Genomic DNA, 26,692 nt, shown 5'->3' on the forward strand with positions numbered 1-26,692 from the left:
GTACGCATATGTATCTAACAATACAAAATTTTTAATTTATTTTATCAACTTTTCTTCTGACGATGCTGTCTGTGTTAAGCGCTCAGTGGATCTGCGTTCGACTCAGACTCCGCCAAGGCTGCACTGTCGAGCGCAGATCCACTGAGCTCAGCGCAAGCTAGCGAGACAAAAGTTAAGCTTGTTGCAACATGGCAAATTGAACCTCCTCCATCCTCATTCAGATCTGGCGTTTGGAACTATTTTGGTTTTCATGTGAAGTATGACCCTGGTGGTAAGCGCGTCATGGACAAAAGTAAAACAGTATGTCGGATGTGCCACGCAATGCGCATTTAGCTTGTTAACGTGTTGACGCCGTCCACCCCCATGCACGGGGCGATCCACGGTAACTCGTTAACAGAGATTTGCCGCATTATGGTGTTAATGTCATTTTAATGAGATTAACACTGACAGCACTAGTGGGGACACAATGAATATGACTGCACATTTACACCGACATCATCCTAGTGCAAAGACAAGTGGAAGCAGACAAAAACAACAAGCGCACATGCTACAAACTTTACCCAAGTCATTTAGACAGCCATTAGCACATGATTCTCCTTATGGGGACCTGATATGTTTAATATGCTGCTGAGAATATAGCCCAGAAGAAGCGTATAGTATAGCTTTTATTTTGGAAAGAGCCATTTCTCTGTAATAAACTCTCTTTTCCAAAGATGAGTGATTTCTCGATCAGATAGATTTATTTATTTTTTATATATTTTGTTGTTTCAGCAACATTACATTTAAAAACTGTACTTTTGAGTTAAAAATATATATTTATAATTTTAATAAATGACAAATTAAAAAGGCATGAACATTTTTTTGTATCGAAAAAATATCGAACCGTGACACCAGAGTATCGAACCGAACCAAGAATTTTGTGTATCGTTGCACCCCTAATATATAACATCCTTTCTTTCTTTTAGATTTTTCATTGTTCTATAGACTGTTCTGTTTGCTACACCACAATAGTCATTAAAATTAATAGTTTAACTAACCTTTCTCTCAATATAAATTTCTACTTTCTTCTTTCGTGTTTACGAGTCTGTTGTTTCCTTGACAACCTTGCCCCAGATGCTGCAATCACCATGGGGATGGTGCTTCTCAATGAAGCTGCCACCTCCAAGGGAGATGTTGGCAAGAGAAGAAGTAAGTTGACAAAGTGTGTGTGTGTGTGTGTGTGTGTGTGTGTGTGTACTTGTTTTCATGACATCTTAGGACAATTTTATGATAACACACTCACAAAATGAGGACGCTCAGAAAAATGAGGACATTTTTGAGGTCCTCATTTTTCTGAGCTTTCTAAAGTGTTCTAGAGGCTCCCAACATGCTCCCAAACCAAAAATCTCGAAAGTCCTGAAACATCACAATTTTATGAAAAAGTGTGTTTAAGTGTGTTTAGCGTTTTTGCTCACTTTCAGTTTCGCCGCCTACTGGCCAGTTTTGGAACTTAACACACTTTAAACACACTTTCAGTGACGTCACTCTGCGAGTCCTCATATTGTAGGTGTGTCAGACACAATAACACATTTGACCCAGGTTATACCCTTCTGGGGCTTAGCGGACACATGCGTGGACAGCACCTTTTAGTTCTTATGTCCAAAGTCGTATTCAATGTTGAAATGGAGGTGAACTTTATTTCAATCATTCGTGGAATAGTAACAGATGAATTTTGAGGCTTCTGAAAATTGTTCGTTCAAACCTTGCCAATTAAACAATCATTCTAACACACATCAAAAACTTTTCACATTTTTATACATATTAAGGTGAGCTATAAGCAAGGGTAACAACAGTTAAATCAGGCAAATCTTGACAAAAATGAAGGTCTTTAGATTCAGTTATCAGTACCTGCACAGCTTGGTTTCTTTTGTTGTTGACAAAATGTATCGAAATATAAAGTTTCAACATTTGTCTAATTATATTACTATTAATTAATGAGTCTTACTTCTCAAGATCAATGCACAAATTGTCTGACCTTCACTATGCAGAATGATGTGTGTGCAGATTTTGACCCTTGAAGAGTTTATATTAATCTACATTAATATAATTGCATCTGCAATCTGCAGTTGAACTTGGAGATTCCTGCCGCTGTCATCTGATTCAGTATGATCATCAGGCTCAGTCTCGACTCTGTGTATCTACAAGAATTGATGAAAAAAGTCAACACTTTATTAATTATATTTTAAATTCAACTTACCTTATACTTTTTACAATATAGTATAAAATGCATATTGTTTCTTTAAAAACTAATAACACACTATTAAAAACTGCAGAATGCACAATTCCAGCTTCATTTAGTAATTCAATTAGTAAATAAAAGTGAGTAATTAAGTCACTTAATTAACTAAGCAACTGTAAATGTCACAGAAGTACAATTCAATTTCAATTCAATTTTATTTATATAGCACCAAATCACAACAAAAGTCACCTCAAGGCGCTTCATAGATACAGAGAAAAACCCAACAATCATATGACCACCTATGAGCAAGCGCTTTGGCGACAGTGGGAAGGAAAAACTCCCTTTTAACAGGAAGAAACCTCTGGCAGAACCAGGCTCAGGGAGGGGCGGCCATCTGTTGCGACTGGTTGGGGTGAGAGAAGGAAAACAGGATGAAAGACATGCTGTGGAAGAGAGACAGAGGTTAATAACAGATATGATTCAATGCAGAGAGGTCTATTAACACATACTGAGTGAGAAAGGTGACTGGAAAGGAAAAACTCAATGCATCATGGGAATCCCCGGCTGCCTACGTCTATTGCAGCATAACTAAGGGAGGATTCAGGGTCACCTGGTCCAGCCCTAACTATATGCTTCAGCTAAAAGGAACGTTTTAAGCCTAATCTTGAAAGTAGAGATAGTGTCTGTCTCCCGAATCCAAACTGGAAGCTGGTTCCACAGAAAAGGGGCCTGAAAACTGAAGGCTCTGCCTCCCATTCTACTTTTAAATACTCTAGGAACAACAAGTAAGCCTGCAGTGTGAGAGCGACGTGCTCTAATAGGGTGATATGGTACTACAAGGTCATTAAGATAAGATGGGGCCTGATTATTTAAGACCTTGTATGTGAGGAGTAGAATTTTGAATTTAATTCTGGATTTAACAGGAAGCCAATGAAGGGAAGCCAAAACAGGAGAAATCTGCTCTCTTTCTAGTCCCTGTCAGTACTCTTGCTGCAGCATTTTGGATTAGCTGAAGGCTTTTCAGGGAGTTTTTAGGACATTCTGATAATAATGAATTACAGTAGTCCAGCCTGGAAGTAACAAATGCATGAACTAGTTTTTCAGCGTCACTAAGAGACAGGATATTTCTAACTTTAGAGATGTTGCACAAATGAAAGAAAGCAGTCTTACATATTTGTTTAATATGTGCATTGAAGGACATGTCTTGGTCAAAAATGACTCCAAGGTTCCTCACAGTATAACTGGAGGCCAAGGTAATGCCATCCAGAGTAAGAATCTGGTTAGATACCATATTTCTAAGATTTTCAGGGCCGAGTACAATAACCTCAGTTTGATCTGAATTAAGAAGCAGAAAGTTAGCGGCCATCCAGGTCTTTATGTCTTTAAGACATTCCTGCACTTTAACTAATTGGTGTGTGTTATCTGGCTTCATGGACAGATAGAGCTGGGTGTCATCTGCATAGCAGTGAAAATGTATGCTATGTCTTCTAATGATACTGCCTAGGGGAAGCATGTATAATGTAAACAGAATTGGTCCTAGCACTGAACCCTGTGGAACTCCATAATTGACCTTAGTGGGTGAAGAGGACTCTCCATTTACATGAACAAATTGTAGTCTATTAGACAGATATGATACAAACCACTGGAGTGCAGTACCTGTAATATCTACAGCATGCTCTAATCGCTCTAATAGGATATTATGGTCAACAGTATCGAACGCTGCACTAAGGCCTAGCAGGACAAGCACAGAGATGAGTCCACTGTCAGAGGCCATAAGAAGATCATTTGTAACCTTCGCTAAAGCTGTTTCTGTGCTGTGATGAGCTCTGAAACCTGACTGAAACTCTTCAAATAAGCCATTCCTCTGCAGATGATCTGTTAGCTGTTTGACAACTACTCTTTCAAGGATTTTTGATATGAAAGGAAGGTTGGAGATTGGCCTATAATTAGCTAAGACTGCTGGGTCTAGAGATGGCTTTTTGAGTAAAGGTTTAACTACAGCCAGCTTGAAGGCCTGTGGTACATAGCCGATTATTAGAGATAGGTTGATCATATTTAAGATTGAAGCATTAATTAATGGCAGGACTTCTTTGAGCAGTTTTGTAGGAATGGGGTCTAAAAGACACGGAGGATTGGAGGAAGTAATTATAGAAGTTAACTCAGAAAGATCAATTGGAGAAAAAGAGTCTAACTTAACATCAACGGTACTAAAAGTAGCTGTAGATAATGTTACATCTGTGGGATGATTATTGGTAATTTTTTTCTCTAATGATAAGAATTTTATTTGTGAAGAAGTTCATGAAGTCATTACTAGTTAACGATGGTTGGCTCAAAAGAGCTCTGACTGTTTGTCAGCCTGGCTACAGTGCTGAAGAGAAACCTGGGGTTGTTCTTATTGTCTTCAATCAGTGACAAATAGTAAGATGTTCTGGCTTTGCGGGGGGCTTTCTTATAAATCAGCAAAATATTTCTCCAATTATGATGATCCTCTAAATTTGTGACACGCCATTTCCTCTCCAGATTACGAGTCATCTGCTTTAGGCTACGTGTTTGAGAATTATACCACAGAGTCAGGTACTTCTGATCTGAGACCTTAGTTTTCACAGGAGCTACAGTATCCAGAGTCATATGTAGTGAGGAGGTGAAATTATTAACAAGATGATCGACCTCTGTTGGAGCAGCGTTCAGATAGCTGCTCTGCTCTGTGTTGGTACAGGTCATTGAAGATGATAACAGTGGGTGGATTACATTCTTAAACATAGTTACAGCGCTTTCAGAAAGACATCTGTGATAAAGTCTACTCTCCACTGCTGTGTAATCAATTATTGTAAATGTAAATGTTATCAGGAAATGATCAGACAGGAGAGGGTTTTCAGGAAACACTGTTAAATGTTCAGTTTCTATGCCATATGTTAAAAACAAGATCTAGAGTGTGATTAAAGTGGTGGGTGGGTTCTTTTACATGTTGAGAGAAGCCAATTGAGTCTAATAACAGATTAAATGCCATGTTGAGGCTGTCATTCTTAGCATCTACATGGATGTTAAAATCACCCACAATAATTATTTTATCTGAGCTGAGCACTAAATCAGATAAAAAGTCTGAGAAATCAGAGAGAAACTCTGTGTAAGGCCCAGGTGGACAATTAGATGATAACAAATAAGACTGGTTTCTAAAATTTTTCAGCTGGAGTGGACAATGCTAAGCATCAGGCTTTCAAATGAATTAAAAGTCTGTCTTGGTCTTTCATTAATTAATAGGCTGGTGTGAAAAATTGCTGCCACACCGCCCCCTCGGCCTGTGCTTCGAGGTTTCTGGTAGTTAGAATGACTCGGGGGTGTTGATTCATTTAAACTAACATAATCATCCTGCTAAAACCAGGTTTCTGTAAGGCAGAATAAATCGATTTGTTGATCAATTATTAAGTCATGTACTAACAGAGACTTGGAGGAGAGAGACCTAATATTTAATAATCCACATTTCACTGTTTTACTCTTTAGTTAGGATGTGGATACTGTATTGTTCTTTCTTTGTAATTGTTTATGTTTAAGTTGTTTGTTGCTGGTTTTTAGTTTGTTTTTTGTCTTTTTGGAAGCTGACACAGTCTCTATGGAGATGGGTTTTTGGGGGGGTAGCAGGAGGAGAGAAGCTGCAGAGAGGCGTGTAAGACTGCAACTCTGCTTCCTGGTCCCAACTCTGGATAGTCATATTATGGGGGGTTTAATTAATTTGTCCATATTTCTAGAAATGAGAGCTGCCGTCTCTCCTTATAAGACCAGGTTTCCTCCAGAAGGTTTGCCAATTATCTATGAAGCCCACATCGTTTCTGGGACACCACTCAGACAGCCAGCAATTTAAGGAGAACATGCGGCTAAACATGTCACTCTTGGTCTGATTGGGGAGGGGACCAGAGAAAACTACAGAGTCCCACATTGTTTTGGCAAAGTTACACACCGATTCAATATTGATTTTAGTGACCTCCGATTGGCGTAACCGGGTGTCATTACTGCCGACGTGAATTATGATTTTACTGAATTTACGTTTACCCTTAGCCAGCAGTTTTAAATTTCCTTCAATGTCGCCTGCTCTGGCCCCTGGAAGACAATTGACTATGGTTTCCGGTGTCTCTAGCTTCACATGTCTGAGAACAGAATTGCCAATTACCAGAGTTTGACCCCCGACGGGTGTGTCGCCGAGTGGGGAAAAACGGTTAGACATATGTATGAATTTGAGGAGTGGACCCAAAATGCTGACACAAAGGAACGTGAAAGAAAATTTGAATATTAACAGAAAGCAAGCCGTTTATTAATCTCTACTTTTAAGATTAGGCTTCAAACTTTCCTTTTTGCTAAAGCATATAGTTAGGGCTGGATCAGGTGACCCTGGATCCTCCCTTAGTTGTGCTGCAATAGACGTAGGCAGCCGGGGGATTCCCATGAAGCACTGAGTTTTTTCCTTTCCAGTCACCTTTCTCACTCACTGTGTGTTAATAGACCTCTCTGCACTGAATCATACTTGTTATTAATCCACAGCATGTCTTTGTCCTGTCTTCCTTTTCTCACCCCAACTGGTCACAGCAGATGCCCGCCGCTCCCTGAGCCTGGTTCTGCTGGAGGTTTCTTCCTGTTAAAAGGGAGTTTTTCCTTCCCACTGTCGCCAAAGCGCTTGCTCATAGGTGGTCCTATGATTGTTGGGTTTTTCTCTGTATCTATTATTGTGCGATCTACTGTACAATATAAAGCGCCTTCAGGCGATTGTTGTTGTGATTTGGCGCTATATAAATAAAATTGAATTGAAATTAAAAGATTACAAAACAAAAGGCAGAGGTGAAGCTAAACAATAACCTAACCTGGGGAAAATATTTTTTATTAAAAAAAAAAACAAACAAACCATGAAACCTGACATGGATACAAAGATACCTGGAACATGGAAACGTGGCACCAAAGACAACAGATGACCTGACACTGAACAAATGAGGACAGGACTTACAGTGGCTTGCAAAAGTATTCGGCCCCCTTTAACTTTCCCACATTTTGGCACATTACAGCCACAAACATGAATCAATTTTATTGGAATTCCACGTGAAAGACCAATACAAAGTGGTGTACACGTGAGAAGTGGAACAAAAATCATACATGATTCCAAACATTTTTTACAAATAAATAACTGAAAAGTGGGGTGTGCGCAATTATTCAGCCCCCTGAGTCAATACTTTGTAGAACCACCTTTTGCTGCAATTGGATTCCATTAAAATTGATTTGTGTCACGGCTGGGAAGGCGAGCCGTGTGGTGTGGAGGAAGGAGGACCCAAGATGCAAGCAGTGGATGAAAATGCTAGTGAAGTTTATTTACAAGGTGTAGTGGCAAACAAGCAGTGGGGCATGACAAATAACTGAAGACACCTAAACTGGGAAGAACTAAAATAACAGACCTGGGTGCATACGACAAAGGGATGCGCGGCAGCCGCCGAGCAGGACACCGAGTAACAGGCAGGAGAACACACAGGGCTTAAATACACACACCAGTAATCAGGGGATGAGAGACAGGAGGGCAACACGGCTGGGAGGAATCAGAGCTGACGGGACAGGGGAAACGTAAACTGAACACACTCACATCAGACAGAGACCTTCACAATAAAACAGGAAACTCAGACACGGGGAACCAAACAAGACACAGAACTAAACAGACAGATTCACAAACAGACGGGGTGACAGCATAGACAGAGACACAGACTCAGAGGCAGACCAAATATAACACATAGAACTCAAACAATAATAATCATCATCATCATCATCATCATCATAATAATAAACTAAAAGCGCTGGGTCACCGACCCAGGACCATGACAATAAAATCAGTGACAGTAAAATCATTTATTATACACATTATACTTATTTTCTTAAATTGCTTATCTATTATCTGTATTTTAACTTGGGGGTCTAGGGGTGCTGCATGTTTATGATAACACACTGACAATATCAGGACAATTTTAGCCTTACTCTATCAGTGAACAGCATGCCCATGCTAACTTAAACTAGACCAGCAAGCTAACCCCATGTGTATTAAGTGTTACTTCAGAATAGGAACCAAACAAATTAACGGAACGAAATTAACTGTAACAGCAGTTTGCAAAACATTGTGACAGTTCTCAAGTGTTCCTACCTCAAATCCAGCACGTGTTGCTGTGTTTTTGTTGTTAAATGGACGAGGAGAGACCGTGGCTGGTGAGAGGATGCAGCATTTCGTCAGTGGAGCATAGAACGACGTCTCTGATTGGTCAAAAAGTGAGTAAAGATGCATCTGATTGTTCGAAAGCGTCAACCAAAGAGCTGCTGGTCACGGCAAGATACAAACTCGCCGGAGCTCTGCGTGAACGGCACATCCGGGACCTTCAGCACTCAGGAGAGATTTATCTTGAGGTATGTATTTACCTTTGATATCCATGCGTCGACGAAAGCTCCGCGAGGTAAAGTTGTATGTTTAACAAGCTAATTAAGGTTAGTTAAACGGAATTAAAACAATACACAACCGATTTGAACAAATTGAAAGTGGTGAATGATGATAAATGCTAAAAAATTACTTAAGATTTATCTTTAACAATAGATATTAGAAGTTAAATTTAACTGTTTTTAAATTCCCACCGGAGTTAAAGGGACCTGCGGCCTTGCATGTGCTCTGCATCTTCAACTGCAGAGACAGTCAGTCTAAGCTCAGTGTAGCTAACTGCAACACACTTTTTTTTTTCAACACAAGATATGCTTGGGGGGATTTAAATGATAATATTAATGTTTTCTTATTCAGCACAAATCAATAATATTATAGTTATTTGCTCACGGTCTGGGTCTCTGGCCCAGCGTTTCTGATGTTATTCTAAGGTTTTTGAGTTTCTTATGTTTAATGGCGGGTTAGTTGAGTTTGGCTTAACGTTATTAATATCGTTTTAAGGAGTTTATGTTAGGGCTGTATATTACCACGTTTGTATTTTCATGCCATGTTTCCTGTTTTATTTTGAAAGAGTCTGTTGCGTTCAGTTCATTAATCTCACTTCCCTGTTGTGTCAATAGAATCATTTGTGCAAGCTACTACCCTGCTGTCCCTCTGTCGTGTCTCAACCTCCAACAGGAAAGTAGAAGTCCTCATATGGTAGGACCAGTGATTGTAGTGTGTGTTACACTGTCCTCATATTGTTTTAAGCTGTGAAGGACAGGAGTGTGTTTCAGTTGCCTTCCTCATGTGGTAGGACCAACAACTCTAGTGTGTGTTACAATGTCCTCATATCGTTGGGTAGCAGAACCGTACAGTGTTAAGTTTCTATAGAATCTGGTATAAGGAAGTCAGATCCTTCTGTAATAATATTCACTGATACAAATATGATCTGTAGTTAATTAAATAGTCGGGATTTATACTAGAGAATGTTTCTGACGTTATATTGTTGTCTTTTGTTGCAGACACCAAGTGCCGAGGTCCTGCCTCAACCTCCTTCAGACCAATTGGTGAGTGACACACCCACTTCATTCTTCCAACAGGTGAAGATGGATGTTGCAGACAGGACATATCCTAACTTTTGCAGCCGTTACGATAATAACGCGCTGTTTGCACGATGAGCACAGCTTCCAAGCTCCCCTAAATTGACCGTGCGCTTCGTGTTGTGTGTGCGCGAGTCTGTGCATTTAGTGGCGTCTGTGCAGAAATGACTAGTAAGACAAGGCTGCAAACTATTCTCACAGACTTCAAGTGTGCACTTGAATCCAAAACGATCTCTCTCTCTCCCTCCGGCTCTGTTGAGATGCCACTGGGAGAGTAACGACTGCCCCTCCCCCCCTCTGCTCAGCAAACAGGTGGCTGTTTTTGCACCCCTCCCCCTCTGCTCTGCAAACACGTGGCTGCTTTTGCACCCCTCCCCCCTCTGCTCAACAAACACGTGGCTGCTTTTGCACCCCTCCCCTCTCTGCTGAGGGCAAAAACAAGGCTCATGTGCAAAGTGAAGCAAAATAACATTGACAGAGGTTCAGAGAAAGGAGGAAAAAAACGGAGCAGGCTCCCGTTGTTCACTTCAAGGAGGCGGCTCTACGGGCCGTTTTGTTTGTGACCGACACACACAGTATATATATATATATTCTCAATCACATTCACACCACTCTCTTATATCAGTTCCACTACATCAAGACTATTTTATGGTGGTCAGCTGTTTTATTGTCATGTATTTTGCATAGTAAGATAACCATGTCCTCCATTCAAAAGCACTGAAAATGTCTATGGTGGTGCTGTACCTAATATTGTGCTCATTTGATCCAAAACCTATTTTTCCTTTATTTTGAAGGCTGAGGCTTAGATCCATTAGGTATTCACGAGAAAGGCATTATCGCATGTCAGGATTACAGTATATCGAAAATATGTGATTATAATGGGAGTCAATGGGGCCCAAACGGATACAAGGGTAAAAGGAGGTAGTACATATGTGAATCTTCTTTACTATACACCACACCATAGAGGGGATCATTGAATTTCAAAAATAATCCTAAAACACACATCCTGGCCAAGTTTCATGCAACTAGTCTTTAAAATGACTGATATATTGAGAATCAAAAATCCAAAGTTACCCAAGCGGGTCCCTTTTTTCGCTAGGGTAAAACGAGGGTTAAATAGTCGGGATTTATACTAGAGAATGTTTCTGACGTTATATTGTTGTCTTTTGTTGCAGACACCAGGTGCCGAGGTCCTGCCTCAACCTCCTTCAGACCAGTTGGTGAGTGACACACCCACTTCATTCTTCCAACAGGTTACACATTATTTTTTTGTATTTGGCATCAAGTATATGTGTCAGTTGGGCCTAGTGCATAAATGAAATGCACTTTAATTGTACTAAAACAATCAGTTTTAGTCGAAGTTAACCAAAACCAACATTAGCATTAGGATAAAGTAATTGTCTATACCATTTGTTAGTCCAAACTTTCCCTTAAAGCATCAGCTTGATCTTTATTCTGACAAAATTTGATATTTTTGTCGTTTTACACATGTTTTTGTCAAAATAAGCTCCCGCTGATCAGTTTACATGATTTAATTTCTGGGGAAATAGATGGCTGTACATCAGTGTTGGGTTTAGAGCTTTTATTGACAACAGCAGGAGAAGTTAGAGGTCAGGAATGTGAACTCTACATGTGTTCAGTCGTCATGTCCTCATATTGTTTTAAGCTGTGAAGGACAGGAGTGTGTTTCAGTTGCCTTCCTCATGTGGTAGGACCAACAACTCTAGTGTGTGTTACAATGTCCTCATATCGTTGGGTAGCAGAACCGTACAGTGTTAAGTTTCTATAGAATCTGGTATAAGGAAGTCAGATCCTTCTGTAATAATATTCACTGATACAAATATGATCTGTAGTTAATTAAATAGTCGGGATTTATACTAGAGAATGTTTCTGACGTTATATTGTTGTCTTTTGTTGCAGACACCAAGTGCCGAGGTCCTGTCTCAACCTCCTTCAGACCAATTGGTGAGTGACACACCCACTTCATTCTTCCAACAGGTGAAGATGGATGTTGCAGACAGGACATATCCTAACTTTTGCAGCCGTTACGATAATAACGCGCTGTTTGCACGATGAGCACAGCTTCCAAGCTCCCCTAAATTGACCGTGCGCTTCGTGTTGTGTGTGCGCGAGTCTGTGCATTTAGTGGCGTCTGTGCAGAAATGACTAGTAAGACAAGGCTGCAAACTATTCTCACAGACTTCAAGTGTGCACTTGAATCCAAAACGATCTCTCTCTCTCCCTCCGGCTCTGTTGAGATGCCACTGGGAGAGTAACGACTGCCCCTCCCCCCCTCTGCTCAGCAAACAGGTGGCTGTTTTTGCACCCCTCCCCCTCTGCTCTGCAAACACGTGGCTGCTTTTGCACCCCTCCCCCCTCTGCTCAACAAACACGTGGCTGCTTTTGCACCCCTCCCCCTCTGCTCTGCAAACACGTGGCTGTTTTTGCACCCCTCCCCCTCTGCTCTGCAAACACGTGGCTGCTTTTGCACCCCTCCCCCCTCTGCTCAACAAACACGTGGCTGCTTTTGCACCCCTCCCCTCTCTGCTGAGGGCAAAAACAAGGCTCATGTGCAAAGTGAAGCAAAATAACATTGACAGAGGTTCAGAGAAAGGAGAAAAAAACGGAGCAGGCTCCCGTTGTTCACTTCAAGGAGGCGGCTCTACGGGCCGTTTTGTTTGTGACCGACACACACAGTATATATATATATATTCTCAATCACATTCACACCACTCTCTTATATCAGTTCCACTACATCAAGACTATTTTATGGTGGTCAGCTGTTTTATTGTCATGTATTTTGCATAGTAAGATAACCATGTCCTCCATTCAAAAGCACTGAAAATGTCTATGGTGGTGCTGTACCTAATATTGTGCTCATTTGATCCAAAACCTATTTTTCCTTTATTTTGAAGGCTGAGGCTTAGATCCATTAGGTATTCACGAGAAAGGCATTATCGCATGTCAGGATTACAGTATATCGAAAATATGTGATTATAATGGGAGTCAATGGGGCCCAAACGGATACAAGGGTAAAAGGAGGTAGTACATATGTGAATCTTCTTTACTATACACCACACCATAGAGGGGATCATTGAATTTCAAAAATAATCCTAAAACACACATCCTGGCCAAGTTTCATGCAACTAGTCTTTAAAATGACTGATATATTGAGAATCAAAAATCCAAAGTTACCCAAGCGGGTCCCTTTTTTCGCTAGGGTAAAACGAGGGTTAAATAGTCGGGATTTATACTAGAGAATGTTTCTGACGTTATATTGTTGTCTTTTGTTGCAGACACCAAGTGCCGAGGTCCTGCCTCAACCTCCTTCAGACCAGTGTGTGAGTGACACACCCACTTCATTCTTCCAACAGGTTACACATTATTTTTTTGTATTTGGCATCAAGTATATGTGTCAGTTGGGCCTAGTGCATAAATGAAATGCACTTTAATTGTACTAAAACAATCAGTTTTAGTCGAAGTTAACCAAAACCAACATTAGCATTAGGATAAAGTAATTGTCTATACCATTTGTTAGTCCAAACTTTCCCTTAAAGCATCAGCTTGATCTTTATTCTGACAAAATTTGATATTTTTGTCGTTTTACACATGTTTTTGTCAAAATAAGCTCCCGCTGATCAGTTTACATGATTTAATTTCTGGGGAAATAGATGGCTGTACATCAGTGTTGGGTTTAGAGCTTTTATTGACAACAGCAGGAGAAGTTAGAGGTCAGGAATGTGAACTCTACATGTGTTCAGTCGTCATGTCCTCATATTGTTTTAAGCTGTGAAGGACAGGAGTGTGTTTAAGTAGAAGTCCTCATATGGTAGGACCAGTGATTGTAGTGTGTGTGTTACACTGTCCTCATATCGTTGGGTAGCAGAACCGTACAGTGTTAAGTTTCTATAGAATCTGGTATAAGGAAGTCAGATCCTTCTGTAATAATATTCACTGATACAAATATGATCTGTAGTTAATTAAATAGTCGGGATTTATACTAGAGAATGTTTCTGACGTTATATTGTTGTCTTTTGTTGCAGACACCAAGTGCCGAGGTCCTGCCTCAACCTCCTTCAGACCAATTGGTGAGTGACACACCCACTTCATTCTTCCAACAGGTTACACATTATTTTTTTGTATTTGGCATCAAGTATATGTGTCAGTTGGGCCTAGTGCATAAATGAAATGCACTTTAATTGTACTAAAACAATCAGTTTTAGTCGAAGTTAACCAAAACCAACATTAGCATTAGGATAAAGTAATTGTCTATACCATTTGTTAGTCCAAACTTTCCCTTAAAGCATCAGCTTGATCTTTATTCTGACAAAATTTGATATTTTTGTCGTTTTACACATGTTTTTGTCAAAATAAGCTCCCGCTGATCAGTTTACATGATTTAATTTCTGGGGAAATAGATGGCTGTACATCAGTGTTGGGTTTAGAGCTTTTATTGACAACAGCAGGAGAAGTTAGAAGTCAGGAATGTGAACTCTACATGTGTTCAGTCGTCATGTCCTCATATTGTTTTAAGCTGTGAAGGACAGGAGTGTGTTTAAGTAGAAGTCCTCATATGGTAGGACCAGTGATTGTAGTGTGTGTGTGTTACACTGTCCTCATATTGTTTTAAGCTGTGAAGGACAGGAGTGTGTTTCAGTTGCCTTCCTCATGTGGTAGGACCAACAACTCTAGTGTGTGTTACAATGTCCTCATATCGTTGGGTAGCAGAACCGTACAGTGTTAAGTTTCTATAGAATCTGGTATAAGGAAGTCAGATCCTTCTGTAATAATATTCACTGATACAAATATGATCTGTAGTTAATTAAATAGTCGGGATTTATACTAGAGAATGTTTCTGACGTTATATTGTTGTCTTTTGTTGCAGACACCAAGTGCCGAGGTCCTGTCTCAACCTCCTTCAGACCAATTGGTGAGTGACACACCCACTTCATTCTTCCAACAGGTTACACATTATTTTTTTGTATTTGGCATCAAGTATATGTGTCAGTTGGGCCTAGTGCATAAATGAAATGCACTTTAATTGTACTAAAACAATCAGTTTTAGTCGAAGTTAACCAAAACCAACATTAGCATTAGGATAAAGTAATTGTCTATACCATTTGTTAGTCCAAACTTTCCCTTAAAGCATCAGCTTGATCTTTATTCTGACAAAATTTGATATTTTTGTCGTTTTACACATGTTTTTGTCAAAATAAGCTCCCGCTGATCAGTTTACATGATTTAATTTCTGGGGAAATAGATGGCTGTACATCAGTGTTGGGTTTAGAGCTTTTATTGACAACAGCAGGAGAAGTTAGAGGTCAGGAATGTGAACTCTACATGTGTTCAGTCGTCATGTCCTCATATTGTTTTAAGCTGTGAAGGACAGGAGTGTGTTTAAGTAGAAGTCCTCATATGGTAGGACCAGTGATTGTAGTGTGTGTGTTACACTGTCCTCATATTGTTTTAAGCTGTGAAGGACAGGAGTGTGTTTCAGTTGCCTTCCTCATGTGGTAGGACCAACAACTCTAGTGTGTGTTACACTGTCCTCATATCGTTGGGTAGCAGAACCGTACAGTGTTAAGTTTCTATAGAATCTGGTATAAGGAAGTCAGATCCTTCTGTAATAATATTCACTGATACAAATATGATCTGTAGTTAATTAAATAGTCGGGATTTATACTAGAGAATGTTTCTGACGTTATATTGTTGTCTTTTGTTGCAGACACCAAGTACCGAGGTCCTGTCTCAACCTCCTTCAGACCAATTGGTGAGTGACACACCCACTTCATTCTTCCAACAGGTTACACATTATTTTTTTGTATTTGGCATCAAGTATATGTGTCAGTTGGGCCTAGTGCATAAATTAAGTGCCCTTTGATTATATTAAAATAATCAGTTTGATTGAAAGTTTCCCATATTCAACATTAGCATTACTTGTTTGTGAACATCTTAGGAGAAAGAAATTGGCATATCATTTGTTAGTCCTAACTTTCCCTTTAAAGCATCAGCTTGATCTTTATTCCTACTAAATTTGATATTTCTGTGTTACATTGTCCTCAGATTGTTTTAAGCTGTGAAGGACATGAATTTGTTTTTTTGTTTTTAGCCTTTCTCAATTGGTAGAACCAACAACTCTAGTTTGTGTTACATTGAAACTGAACAGCAGGGATGTTTGTCATGAAGATAATAACACTCTATCCGATTTCAAACAATCACACTGTGATGAGTATTATTAGTAGATTATGTTCACATGTAAAATATTCATATCAAATGGTAAATATCCTATATTTATATAGCGCTTTACTAGTCCCTAAGGACCCCAAAGCGCTTTACACATCCAGTCATCCACCCATTCACACAGACATTCACACACTGGTGATGGCAGCTACATTGTAGCCACAGCCACCCTGGGGCGCACTGACAGAGGCGAGGCTGCCGGACACTGGCGCCACCGGGCCCTCTGACCACCACCAGTAGGCAACAGGTGAAGTGTCTTTCCCAAGGACACAACGACCGAGACTGTCGGAGCTGGGGCTCGAACCGGCAACCTTCTGATTACAACTCTTGAGCCACGATCGCCCCTTAGCCCCTTAATGTAGAATTACACACTGCCCAACGCTGACTTTGCCTACAATGCAGAGAAAAAAGCAAACAGACCTATTGCATGCATTGATTCTCATATTTCACTGTTACTTTTCAAAGGCTCAAGGACCAAGTATTCCGGGGGTTCCAAGCCACACGCTTTACTCAGCTGCCCTGGACAACATGAAGGGCACCTCTGCCTCAATCACCCTGGACAACAAAAACATTAGCAACACTTCACCAAGAAGGGGTAAAGGCACCCAAATACAAAATGTTTTAGGTTAATATACTTGTGATCAAAGAACAAGTTTGTTTTCAGACATGACACTATTCAGAGCTTTTATCATAAATCATTTCATCTTATTTGATTCCCAGCAGAACACAGCACTTCAAATGGTTCATTCCAAGCATCCTTAAAGGAGCAATAAGCAATATCTTTTCACTGCTAGGTGTGCTGTTTTGCACTGCCTGTGAACCAAACCAAAGTCTATGGCTGGAGATCAACACAGAGAGAGGGATTGTGACTTCATGCTGTACTCCAGATGTAATTACACCTCTAGTTCTTCACATAGTCATTTTTAATTCCTTCAACCTAAGTATGATGAATTGTGCTTATTGCTCCTTTAAAGTGCTCCAGTAGAAAGCAAGGTTTAAGAACATTTTGTATTCACATTATAAACTAGAATATTTTCTATCTTTTCTTGCATTCACATTAAGATATTTTCTTTTGTTTCCATTTATGACAGCTGGGACGGTGAGAAGCAAGTGGACAAATGATGAAGTGAAGGTTGCTGAGCGGCATGTTTCACTTCATAAAAAGCTGCAAAGTACCAGGTAAAAAGGAATGTGACTGCTGCCTCCAAGCAGAGCCGGCAGCTCTGAAAAGCAGAGACTGGGTTGTCATAAGGTACTACAGCCACAACAGGATCATAGCATTAAAAGAAAGATGCAAGAAAAAAAGAAACAAGCAAGAGAGATACTTTGTTACTTCCACAGTTATGTCAGTATTGCAGTTTTCTGTATTGCATTGTTCTTACTCATAAATCTGTGGTTTATGCTGGGTGCTTTTTGCAATTAAATGATAAAAAAGGCAGATAATGTTCCACGTTTTTATTCACATGAACATTCACTACAAAATGAATTAATGCATTACAATATCAAGACTTAAAAAGTAGACTGACCACATTTGACCCATGTCTTTTTTTTTTTTTTTAAAGTCTTTACACAGCTCAGATTTACTGTTTTATTAACACATAAATGTCTGATATTTCTGTCAGAAGTTACCCAACTGATGAGCATTACTATTGTGCATCCATGTCTATTATATTGTAATCTCAAAAGGAGCCAAGCTAAAAATGCAGAACCTACCGTTACCTGGTCCTTATAAGTCATGTATACTTGAAAATTATGTGTTTCCATGGGCTTCACAATTCACCTAAACATGAAATATCTGTGTGTGACCTTATGGTACTCATAAGTCACATAAACCTGACAGTGTCCTCACAAGTAGCATTAAATTCAGGTTTGACCAAAATTTAGCCCTAGCCAAAATCTCAACAGATGGGTGTGTTCCTGGAAGCATGGGTCAAATTTTTTTGAGATCCCCATGCCTCTAGGACCTTCGGAAAGGCACGTTCCCATTTGTCACATTTTTGTCATACGTACTGATATATCACGAAAACACGTATGTGTGTGTGTGTGTGTGTGTGTGTGTGTGTGTGCATATGTATCTGTCTAACTGAAACTAAATACATTGGAGCTGTGGCATACTTGCGTCCCTTATATTGAATATATTTCAGGTATCACTAATAAACTTGAAAAGTTAATTTTCTGTGACTTTATAGAAAAAAACTCATTCATGCAAAATATGTTCTTAATCTACATGAATATCACATAAACAGAAACTAATGGAAATGCTAATGGTATCCAGCTGGATCCGTCTATGATCTTTGCAATTAACAATGGGTGGAAAAAAAAATACTGATAATTACTGAATTTACACTCGCAGTCTGTCTGAAATTAACATCTGATTTACTAAGCAGCAACTAATTATGCAGCCACCAACTATGCAATTTGCAAGTAAAGAAGTTTAATGCCACAGTTCAGTTATGACCTGAAAGTTAAAAAGTATTAACTTGAGAACTGTTAAAAGTAGTGTTGTGGGAAACGTTTTACGGAAATTATTGGTATTCAATTAAAGTTAAATTAATGTACGTAAAATGCTAAATAGATTCACATAATAACGCTCAGAATAATTTAAAAATACACATTCCCCCAGCGATATAACACAACTATTAAGAGCATGGGTTATACCAGAGCAGGATCAATAGAATTTCTGTTCAGCTGTATTTATATGATGCAACTTCAAAACAACAGTCACTTCAAGGTAAAAGAATGCAATATTAGTTTGAAAAGCCCAACTAGTAGGCTTTTTTACAAGCAGGTACTCGGTAACAGTGGGAAGGAAGTAGTCCCTTTTAACACAAAGACATGGTAGAACCAGACCCAAGGTTGGACAGCCATCTGCTGTAACCACCTGGGTGGTGAAGTTTAAAAAAAAGACATAAAGACACTAGGACAAAGCACAAACTATGAGATTAAAAAAATAAAGATTATATCATACCTGATTCTGGACATATATATAGTCAAATGATACACTCAATTATCTGAAACTTCATGTCAGGTGGAGTAGAGGCTAATAGTAAACGTTGATCAGTTTGTATTATATTTGTAAAGGGCACTTCATTGATCACATTTAAGGCGAGTCTGGGATTACAATTTGTAACTCCTTTAATCTTTAAGATTTAGGTTTGTTGTGGAAGTTTTCCATTAAATAAAGCCTGCAGACGAGCGGTGAGCGGTAGCTAACATTCTTTAATCAAAACACACAAAGAACAGACAACCAAGCTTGTGGAGAGCCTACATCAGCGGTCCCCAATCCCCGGGCCTCGGACTGGTACCGGTCCGTGAGTCGTTTGGTACCGGGCCGCGAGAGTTGAGGCTCAGGTGTCAAATGTATAGTTTTCAGGGTTTTTATCGGTCTTCAGCGTTATTTTGTTATCGTTTTTATCGTTTACTCGGTTTTCCTGGGTCTTTTCACATGTGTTATGAATAATTCTTCTTTTTTTCGGTACCGGTACTAGTTTTATTTTGTTGTATTTATCCGCGACACCTTAAAGGCCGGCCCATGAAAATATTGTCGGGCATAAACCGTTCCGTGGCGCAAAAAAGGTTGGGGACCACTGGCCTACATGACCGTGGGGCAGACGGTCAGCAGAGTCTCCCTGAGCCTAGCATGGCTCTCAGTTAAATACCTTCTCCGGGAACAAAAGGCAGCACACAGCTGTTTCACACCTTAAGGTTCACACTCCCTTGCTACCTCCCATAGTCCTCAAAGAGACAAAAGATTCTTCCTGTGTAGCTGTCTGCTTCCCCCAACTTCCTTACTAGACCCCCACCATTTGTCTTACTGTATGAGTGTGAGACTTGTTAAAATCCAGTTGCACCAAGGCATCATACAATAAAATAATGTGATTAATACATAAGTAAAAGAAATTCCTATACAGGTTTCTAGTCTACATATGGATGTAGCCGTTTTTAAATAAACCCCTTAGCTTTAAACGCGCACCATGAGGTAAATCATTGGTTTTAGACTAAAAAAGGATGTTTTGGCTGCAGCCGTGTTCGTTTTTTAAAGCTACTAGTTTAATATTTAGATTAGAGGCTTGGATTTTATCAATTTTGCTTACCAAAATTTAAGCACATACTTCTTAGATGTGCTAAGAACCATAATTTTCCATGCTATTTGTAATATAATTCTAGTAATTTTATTAAAATGCTTGTAACACTTCCAGTCTGCACCAGGCTATGAACCCATTTTATTTGCAGTGAAAGCAGAAGCCTGAAGATTGACTCACTTTTGCAGCCATCCTCAAGTTGCGATTAGAGAAGTTGCAATTTTTGGCAATACATTATAATGTGTGCTTCACTTTTCACCCCTTGGGGACTTTTGCTTGGTGTGCACACATTTGACTATTTATTTAATCACCTTGATCATACCTTTGGTTTGGTGTGGTACTAAAAAGTGGAGCATGTTTTTAGGAAGAAATTATGGTCCCTGACCTCACATGAATGTCTGGGAGTCTTATGATTGTGACACATTACAGATGCAAAGTGGTCACTTGACTATAATAATTCCATATTAAGTATATGTACATATTGTCACTATTACTTCATTCTAATGTGTGTATTTGCTTAAATATGCATATTAAATTGATGATAATATGGAAGTAATTTACATGTCTTTCTCCTAGGTTTCATCTAATAGTTGGCAGTTATCATAATATTTACACCTGCAATATTTACTTTAAATAAATACATTTTAAGATAGAGCTCTCCTCTCTGGTACTTTTTGTACCAGACTGCATGCTTCAAACTGGGTATCATATCAGAAAATTAGTGCAAGCCTCTAAACAGCCCTTAATATTTTACAAGAGTTTGAGGATAATTTGTAGATTATGGCAGGAGATGGATATTAGATGACCTCTCTGGTAATTACCTCAAACACATAGACACGGTTACACACTAGGGGATTTAATTAGAGTTAATGTGATGAAAAACCAACTCAAAAAAGTGTTTCACTTGTCTTTGTGAGGTCCCATATTAAATGATCACTCTAAATATCTAAGGGAAAGAGTATCAACCCTGAGTACTTCTTCAGATGTTAAAGCTTGACATTTAAAAATATAATATTTTTTTTAACAACATCAGGACTTGTTTTTCCAATATCACACAAACACATACCACTCTACATACATAGAGACACACACATGCGTAGGTGGCACACTTAATTATCACCTGTAAAATGACGACATATTATGCGCACACTGCAGAGGACTCCATAATTTCCAGCAGTATTTTTAGTATATCGACTACTTCAATTCAGTCTCTTTTGTTGAAATACTACCTACTAATTTACATAAATTAAAGGAACCACACTATGAGGATTACATTATAATGAAACACAATAATTTTAGTGCTTACAGAAATCTTCTATGCAATTTACAGAAAAACACGTGCGTATCAAAGTCATTTAATAGATTGGGATTTATTCAAGGAGGGGGTGGAAAAAATGGAACACAGTACAGGAAATGGGGTGATGCCAACTTTGAATTAAAGGTATACACTGCCAAAATGAATATTGTTTTCTTCAAATGTAAGTTAATTATGGGGGGGTTGATTTTCCTTTGTCTTTTAGCTGCTACCTTTAGGGGTCACCAAAGGAGATCATCTGCCTTATAAAAATAATATGCTATCAAATTGGGGCAACATTGTTGGTCTAATGACAGCAAAGAGTTTGTGCAAAACCTGATCATGTATCTTATCCAGTCAGTACTGCAGTGTTTCGTAGTTTCTTGAGCTTAAATAGTTAATTAGCTTTGTCTTGACTTCAGCTGTTCCCAAAAGACAAATACTTATTTGACTCTTCTTCGGTTTTTAGCTTGTTCGAGGTCTGTTTGGGGCCATTACACTGCTGCAGCATCAATGCTTCTCCTTAAAAATACAAATAGGTGTATGTAGCATGTGTCTGAAGAATGAAGTGGTTCTGTCTCTCTCCCATTTGTCTCTTTACAACACCCTGCTGTCACTCTATTAAGTCAGACTTGGAATTATCCACATGTAATATAGATAAAGAAGCTTTTCTCATTATTTGGTTTGGCCCAGCCAAGATGTTTGTCCCCAGCCTACCCCAGTAAAGAATATATTAGTGAACAAAAAGAAATCACTGTGAACAATTATATTTTTGTAATGGGGGAGGAGGCTTTTATTCTATCTGCTTGGTTTGTTGTAAAGTCAATGACTTATGTGTGATTGTATCTTCTGATGGAGTCACTTCACAGTTTATTCTTTGATTAGCAATTGGCTGCCGAAAACATGAGGAATCATTTAGCTTTACAGTCTATTCATTTTCTCCTCCTAATTAAATAGGCTTAACTTAATATGTTTATTGACTTCCTCTTGCTTGGGAAATGTAAATTTATTTTTACCATGCCAATATATTGTGATTTGAGCCAAGTCATACAGTCAAAAGAGGGATTACCACCTTTGTCGCTGAGGGAAATCATTCAGTTTAAACAACTTGGCATACTTGCATGCCTCGTGTGTGTATCATTATCCGTGGATGCATACTAAGATCTCTCAGTCATAATTGATGAGGTAAGGGAAATGCATCCCTTTCTACTTAATTAATGAAGATACACAGACGTTCTGATGTTCCCACTGTATATGTGGATGTTGCAACCCTGGAAGAGCAAGGACACATGCACTTTCTGTGCAGACTATGTAAAATATACATTATTTTCAATTAAGTCATTTGGTAGCACATTTCTGTAATATAGTACTTGGATATTTTCATCAATTGGGCATCAGTATATTCCTTATTTGACCTCAAAAGGAACATAAGGTAGAGGGGATTCTCCACCACTCGCAGTCTTAGCAGCTCAGTCTCTAGCCTCTCCCCTTACTCTTGGGGAAAACAGTGAATCCCAAGTTGCTGCTGTGTGTGTGTGTGTGTGTGTGTGTGTGTGTGTGTGTGTGTGTGTGTGTGAATGAGAAAAACACTGTCAAGTTTTTTTAAACTAAGGTTAAAAAACTGTTTACCTTTAAATAGCTTAAATTTACCATTGTGACAGATGTCCCCTGTCTTCAGTGCTGTGAGCATGTGATTTGTACCGTGTGGTCAATGCACTAGGTCGTCAGTATGCATTCTCACTTTGAAAAAAGTTGGGACACTTTGTAGCACGTAAATAAAAAGAGAATGCACTGATTTGGAAATCTCAACCATCATTTTATTCACAATGGAAAATGTCAAATCTGAAGGCTTAAATTTTAAAATTTAGTCATTTTGAATTTGATGGCAGCAACAAATCTCCAAAAAGGTGGGACAGGGCCATGTTTACCACTGCATAACATCCCCTCACCTTTAACAACGGCCTGTAACCATCCGGGAAGTGAGGAGACCAATTGCTGGAATTGTAGGAAATGAATGTTGTGCCACCTTTTTCTTGAATTTATTTATTTTTGGTGGGGGGCTCATAATACACCAAAGATTTTCAACAGGTGAAAGGTCCAGACTGCAGGTAGGTCAGTTCAGCAGTTCAGCTGTGATACATGCTGTAATGGGTTTAACATAATTTTGATGCATGGAAACGAACAAGTTTTAAAGGAACATACAGTATGTGCCTTTCAGCATTTGTGATGCATTTCCAGATGTGCAAGCTGCTGATTCCATAGGCACTTATTCACCCCCTCAGAATCAGAGATTCGAACAATGTGCTAATAACAAGGTGCATAGTCAATCTCCTCTTTAATCCACAGTATGCTCGGTCCATGTTTTCCAAAATGAATTTCAAATTTTTGATTCATGTAACCACAGAACAGTTTCCCACTTTGTCTCCATTCATTTAAATGAGCTTTGCCCTGGAGAACACGGCAGCATGTCGTGTTAACCTGCATTTGTGGATATCATGGAGATATCACAGGCGATGGAGATGTTCAAGATTCTTTATTTGTCTTATGCATAGTCATAAGAGTGGTGTGTCCTGAACGGCTCCTTGACTGTGCAAAAGAGAAACATTAAGTAAAGTAATGTTTAAATTAAAAATCTGAAATTTTAAATTAAATAACTGAAAATGTACTTTGTGCAAATGGAATGTTAAAGTGTTTTGTGCCCTATTAGCATAGCAATATATTGACAGAGCAATGCAAGTAGAATAAACAAAATGATCAGAGTAATGTAAAAACAGGGTAATGTAAACCCGTTTACAATACAGTAGATGTTTCTGAGCCCATGCAGAGATTTTTGTGACAGAATCATAGCTTTTCTAATGCAGCTCCACCAGAGAGTGAGAGGTTTGCAGGCAATGTCCCTTGCACACAGAGATTTCTGCATATTTTCAGAGCTGTTCGATAACATTATTTGCAATAGATGATAATTTTATTTTGAGGAACAATATTCTGAAATTGTTGCACAATTTGTAGATGCAATTTTTTTCCAGTTTGATGAAACGCTGCCCATCTTTACTTATGAGAAACTCTCTAAGACACACTTTTTATATAGCCAATTATGTTGTTGACCTGTTGCCAGTTAACCTATTTAGCTGGAAAATGTTCCTCCAGATGTTTCTTTTTTTGTGCCATTTACCTTTCTAGCCTTTTGTTGCCCCGTCCAAACTTTTTGAGACATGTTGCTGCCATAAAATTCAACATGAGCTCAAATTTTTGTTATAATAAATTTTCTCAATTTAACCATTTGATAGGTTTTCTATGTTCTGTGAAAAAATATAGGTTTATAAGATTTGCAAATAATTGCATTCTTTTTTTTTATTACACAGATTTGGGGGAATTTGGGGTGCAATATCACTTGCTCTCTTAAATATCACAACAGCAAATGTAGTCTTATACAGTACATCTTATATTTTACCAGCCAAATGTTTTGATGTCAACTTTCTCGTGCATCCACACTCACCCTCTTGTTCTCTAACACTCTAATTCTCCTTTACGCACACACACGCACGCACACCCCGTGCGTGTGTGTGTGCCCCGTGTAAGGACAAGAACATATCTCGCTATTTAGTCTCCAGGAGAGGTACTCATCCTAATCCCTGATTAACAATATCAGTCGGTGGTGACAGTTTTAATTTAACACAGTACTTCTTAGGGATTAGCCACTGCACAGGGGTGTGCATACACTCATACACTTGCACATACAGTGATAATTCCTCGGCAGATAAAAGGTCATGCTTATGTATATTTCACTTTAGAATAGCCACTGAGGAAATATGATGATAATGGCTTCAAAGATAATTTTCTGTAACCCAGCAGGGTTTATCACGACAAAGAGACAGTAGCACATACTTTAAGGGATTATTTTTAAAGAAAAAAGGCTAAAGGAGACTTTTTTCATAATGTCTAGTTTGTGTTTTATATTCCCTTTCTAGTAATATTCTATTATCATGTTATGTTACCAGTGAGTTGTATGTTTTTGTGTTTAGCCGCTTATAAATTTGTGTTTATACATGTAAACTACCAACATGCAGTTAAAAAGATGCTTTTAGTGTGTGCTATGTCTGAATCCTGTAAGCATATTCAATTTGAAAATGGATCAGAGAAACACTTGCTTCTGTGTTTATATTGGGCATGGAATGCTTGAAATGAATGCCTTTAACCAAGAAGAAAAACAATAATCTCAGGCCTTTTTCAAGTTATTATAAAAGAACATATTAGGGTGTCATGAATTTGAAAATGTGCAAGAATAAAATGTGCTTGTAGTAACTTAAAATCTAGAGGTCGTTGTGTAATGAAATATTGTTAATGATATTATAGCACAAGACTTCTAACCAGTAATGCACAGTAAAACAAGTCTGTCTTTGTCTTCTTGCAGTCATCTGCCTGGTTGGCCTTGGCCTGGTGGTGTTTTTCTTTAGTTTCCTGCTCTCCATCTTCAGGTCGAAGTACCATGGATACCCCTACAGGTAACTATAGCAACCACACACCACTGTAAAGATGCTTCCACCACAGCTCAACAATTATTCAAGCGCAATATACAAGCAAACAATGAATCTGAAAATCACTGAAGCTGACATAAAATCACTGCAAAGTTTTTGCTTTCACAATGCAAAAATCAGAGCCAAAACAGATCCATCAGTTCAAATTACTGCCTTGATTTAAAGACAGCTATTCAATCAAAAATACTCTCTCCAAAATATATAAGACACAGAGCCAAAGAATCAGTCATAGAGGCAGTATATTCAATACAAAGTATAACACAAAAGTTTCCTCAATTAAATAGTAAAAGTCATAGGGGTTTTTTCTCCAAAGGGTCTCATGTAGTGAACACACTTTTACATTAAAACCCATTTTCTAGTCAACCTACAGCAATTTGATTCCATTGTGTGCTAAAGGTCACCATAATAATAGATTTAATGCTTAATGGAAAATATCCCACAACTCTTCAGAGTTTGGGTTCAGTTTACCCGTCCGTGAGCAGCTTTAAAACATTACAGCAGCCAAACCCCCTAGCTGTTGAAACTCTTGAAACTCACCTTTGAACAGGATGTCAAGGGGTCTTCATCAAGGCAGATACTTTACAATAATAGAAGCTTGAACTATGAACTCTTCCTTTAAAAAGACACAAATTGTAGTCTTCTAGTTCAGTGGATGGAGTTCAAATATAATAACGATTGTCTTGAGACTTTATTGTGGTATGAAAGTGATAAACCTTTTCTTTATAGGTCTGCTGAGACCATGATTTCCAAAATGAATTTCAAGTTTTGTTTCAATTTAGACCATAAAAACAGTTTCCAT

At 38.8% G+C, this 26,692-nt stretch overlaps 2 protein-coding genes and 1 long non-coding RNA gene across 11 annotated transcripts in view; 2 read left to right on the forward strand and 1 right to left on the reverse strand.

Moving 5' to 3' along the window:
* The window catches only part of LOC309708416 (dolichyl-diphosphooligosaccharide--protein glycosyltransferase subunit TUSC3), a 106,469-nt gene that overhangs the window by 76,217 nt on the left and 3,560 nt on the right, over window positions 1–26,692 (forward strand). For both annotated transcript variants that reach the window (XM_082536443.1, XM_082536444.1), the window contains exons 8-9: window positions 1,114–1,188; window positions 25,770–25,860. In XM_082536443.1, coding sequence (XP_082392569.1) covers window positions 1,114–1,188; window positions 25,770–25,860 — 166 coding nt within the window. The remainder of the gene's footprint in view (window positions 1–1,113; window positions 1,189–25,769; window positions 25,861–26,692) is intronic.
* The window catches only part of LOC309708430, a 235,350-nt gene that overhangs the window by 59,312 nt on the left and 149,346 nt on the right, over window positions 1–26,692 (reverse strand). The window lies entirely within an intron of this gene.
* Window positions 8,412–17,425, forward strand: LOC309708423 (uncharacterized protein; the record flags this gene model as incomplete). 8 transcript variants are annotated; one of them, XM_082536469.1, is made up of 9 exons in its annotated part: window positions 8,412–8,635; window positions 9,281–9,359; window positions 9,665–9,709; window positions 11,663–11,707; window positions 13,039–13,083; window positions 14,628–14,672; window positions 16,448–16,577; window positions 16,777–16,871; window positions 17,074–17,195. In XM_082536469.1, 9 exons carry the CDS (start codon window positions 8,511–8,513, stop codon window positions 17,083–17,085), a joined length of 621 nt encoding a protein of 206 aa, XP_082392595.1. In that variant the 3' UTR covers window positions 17,086–17,195. The 8 variants fall into 8 exon arrangements, with proteins under 8 accessions (XP_082392595.1, XP_082392596.1, XP_082392598.1 ...); XM_082536470.1 differs by lacking the exon at window positions 9,665–9,709 and adding an exon at window positions 10,918–10,962; XM_082536472.1 differs by lacking the exon at window positions 9,665–9,709 and adding an exon at window positions 10,915–10,962 and having other exon boundaries at window positions 9,281–9,335.

This window comes from Aulonocara stuartgranti (genome assembly GCF_965226115.1).
Source record: "Aulonocara stuartgranti genome assembly, chromosome: 6".
In the NCBI taxonomy this organism is placed as follows: domain Eukaryota; kingdom Metazoa; phylum Chordata; class Actinopteri; order Cichliformes; family Cichlidae; genus Aulonocara; species Aulonocara stuartgranti.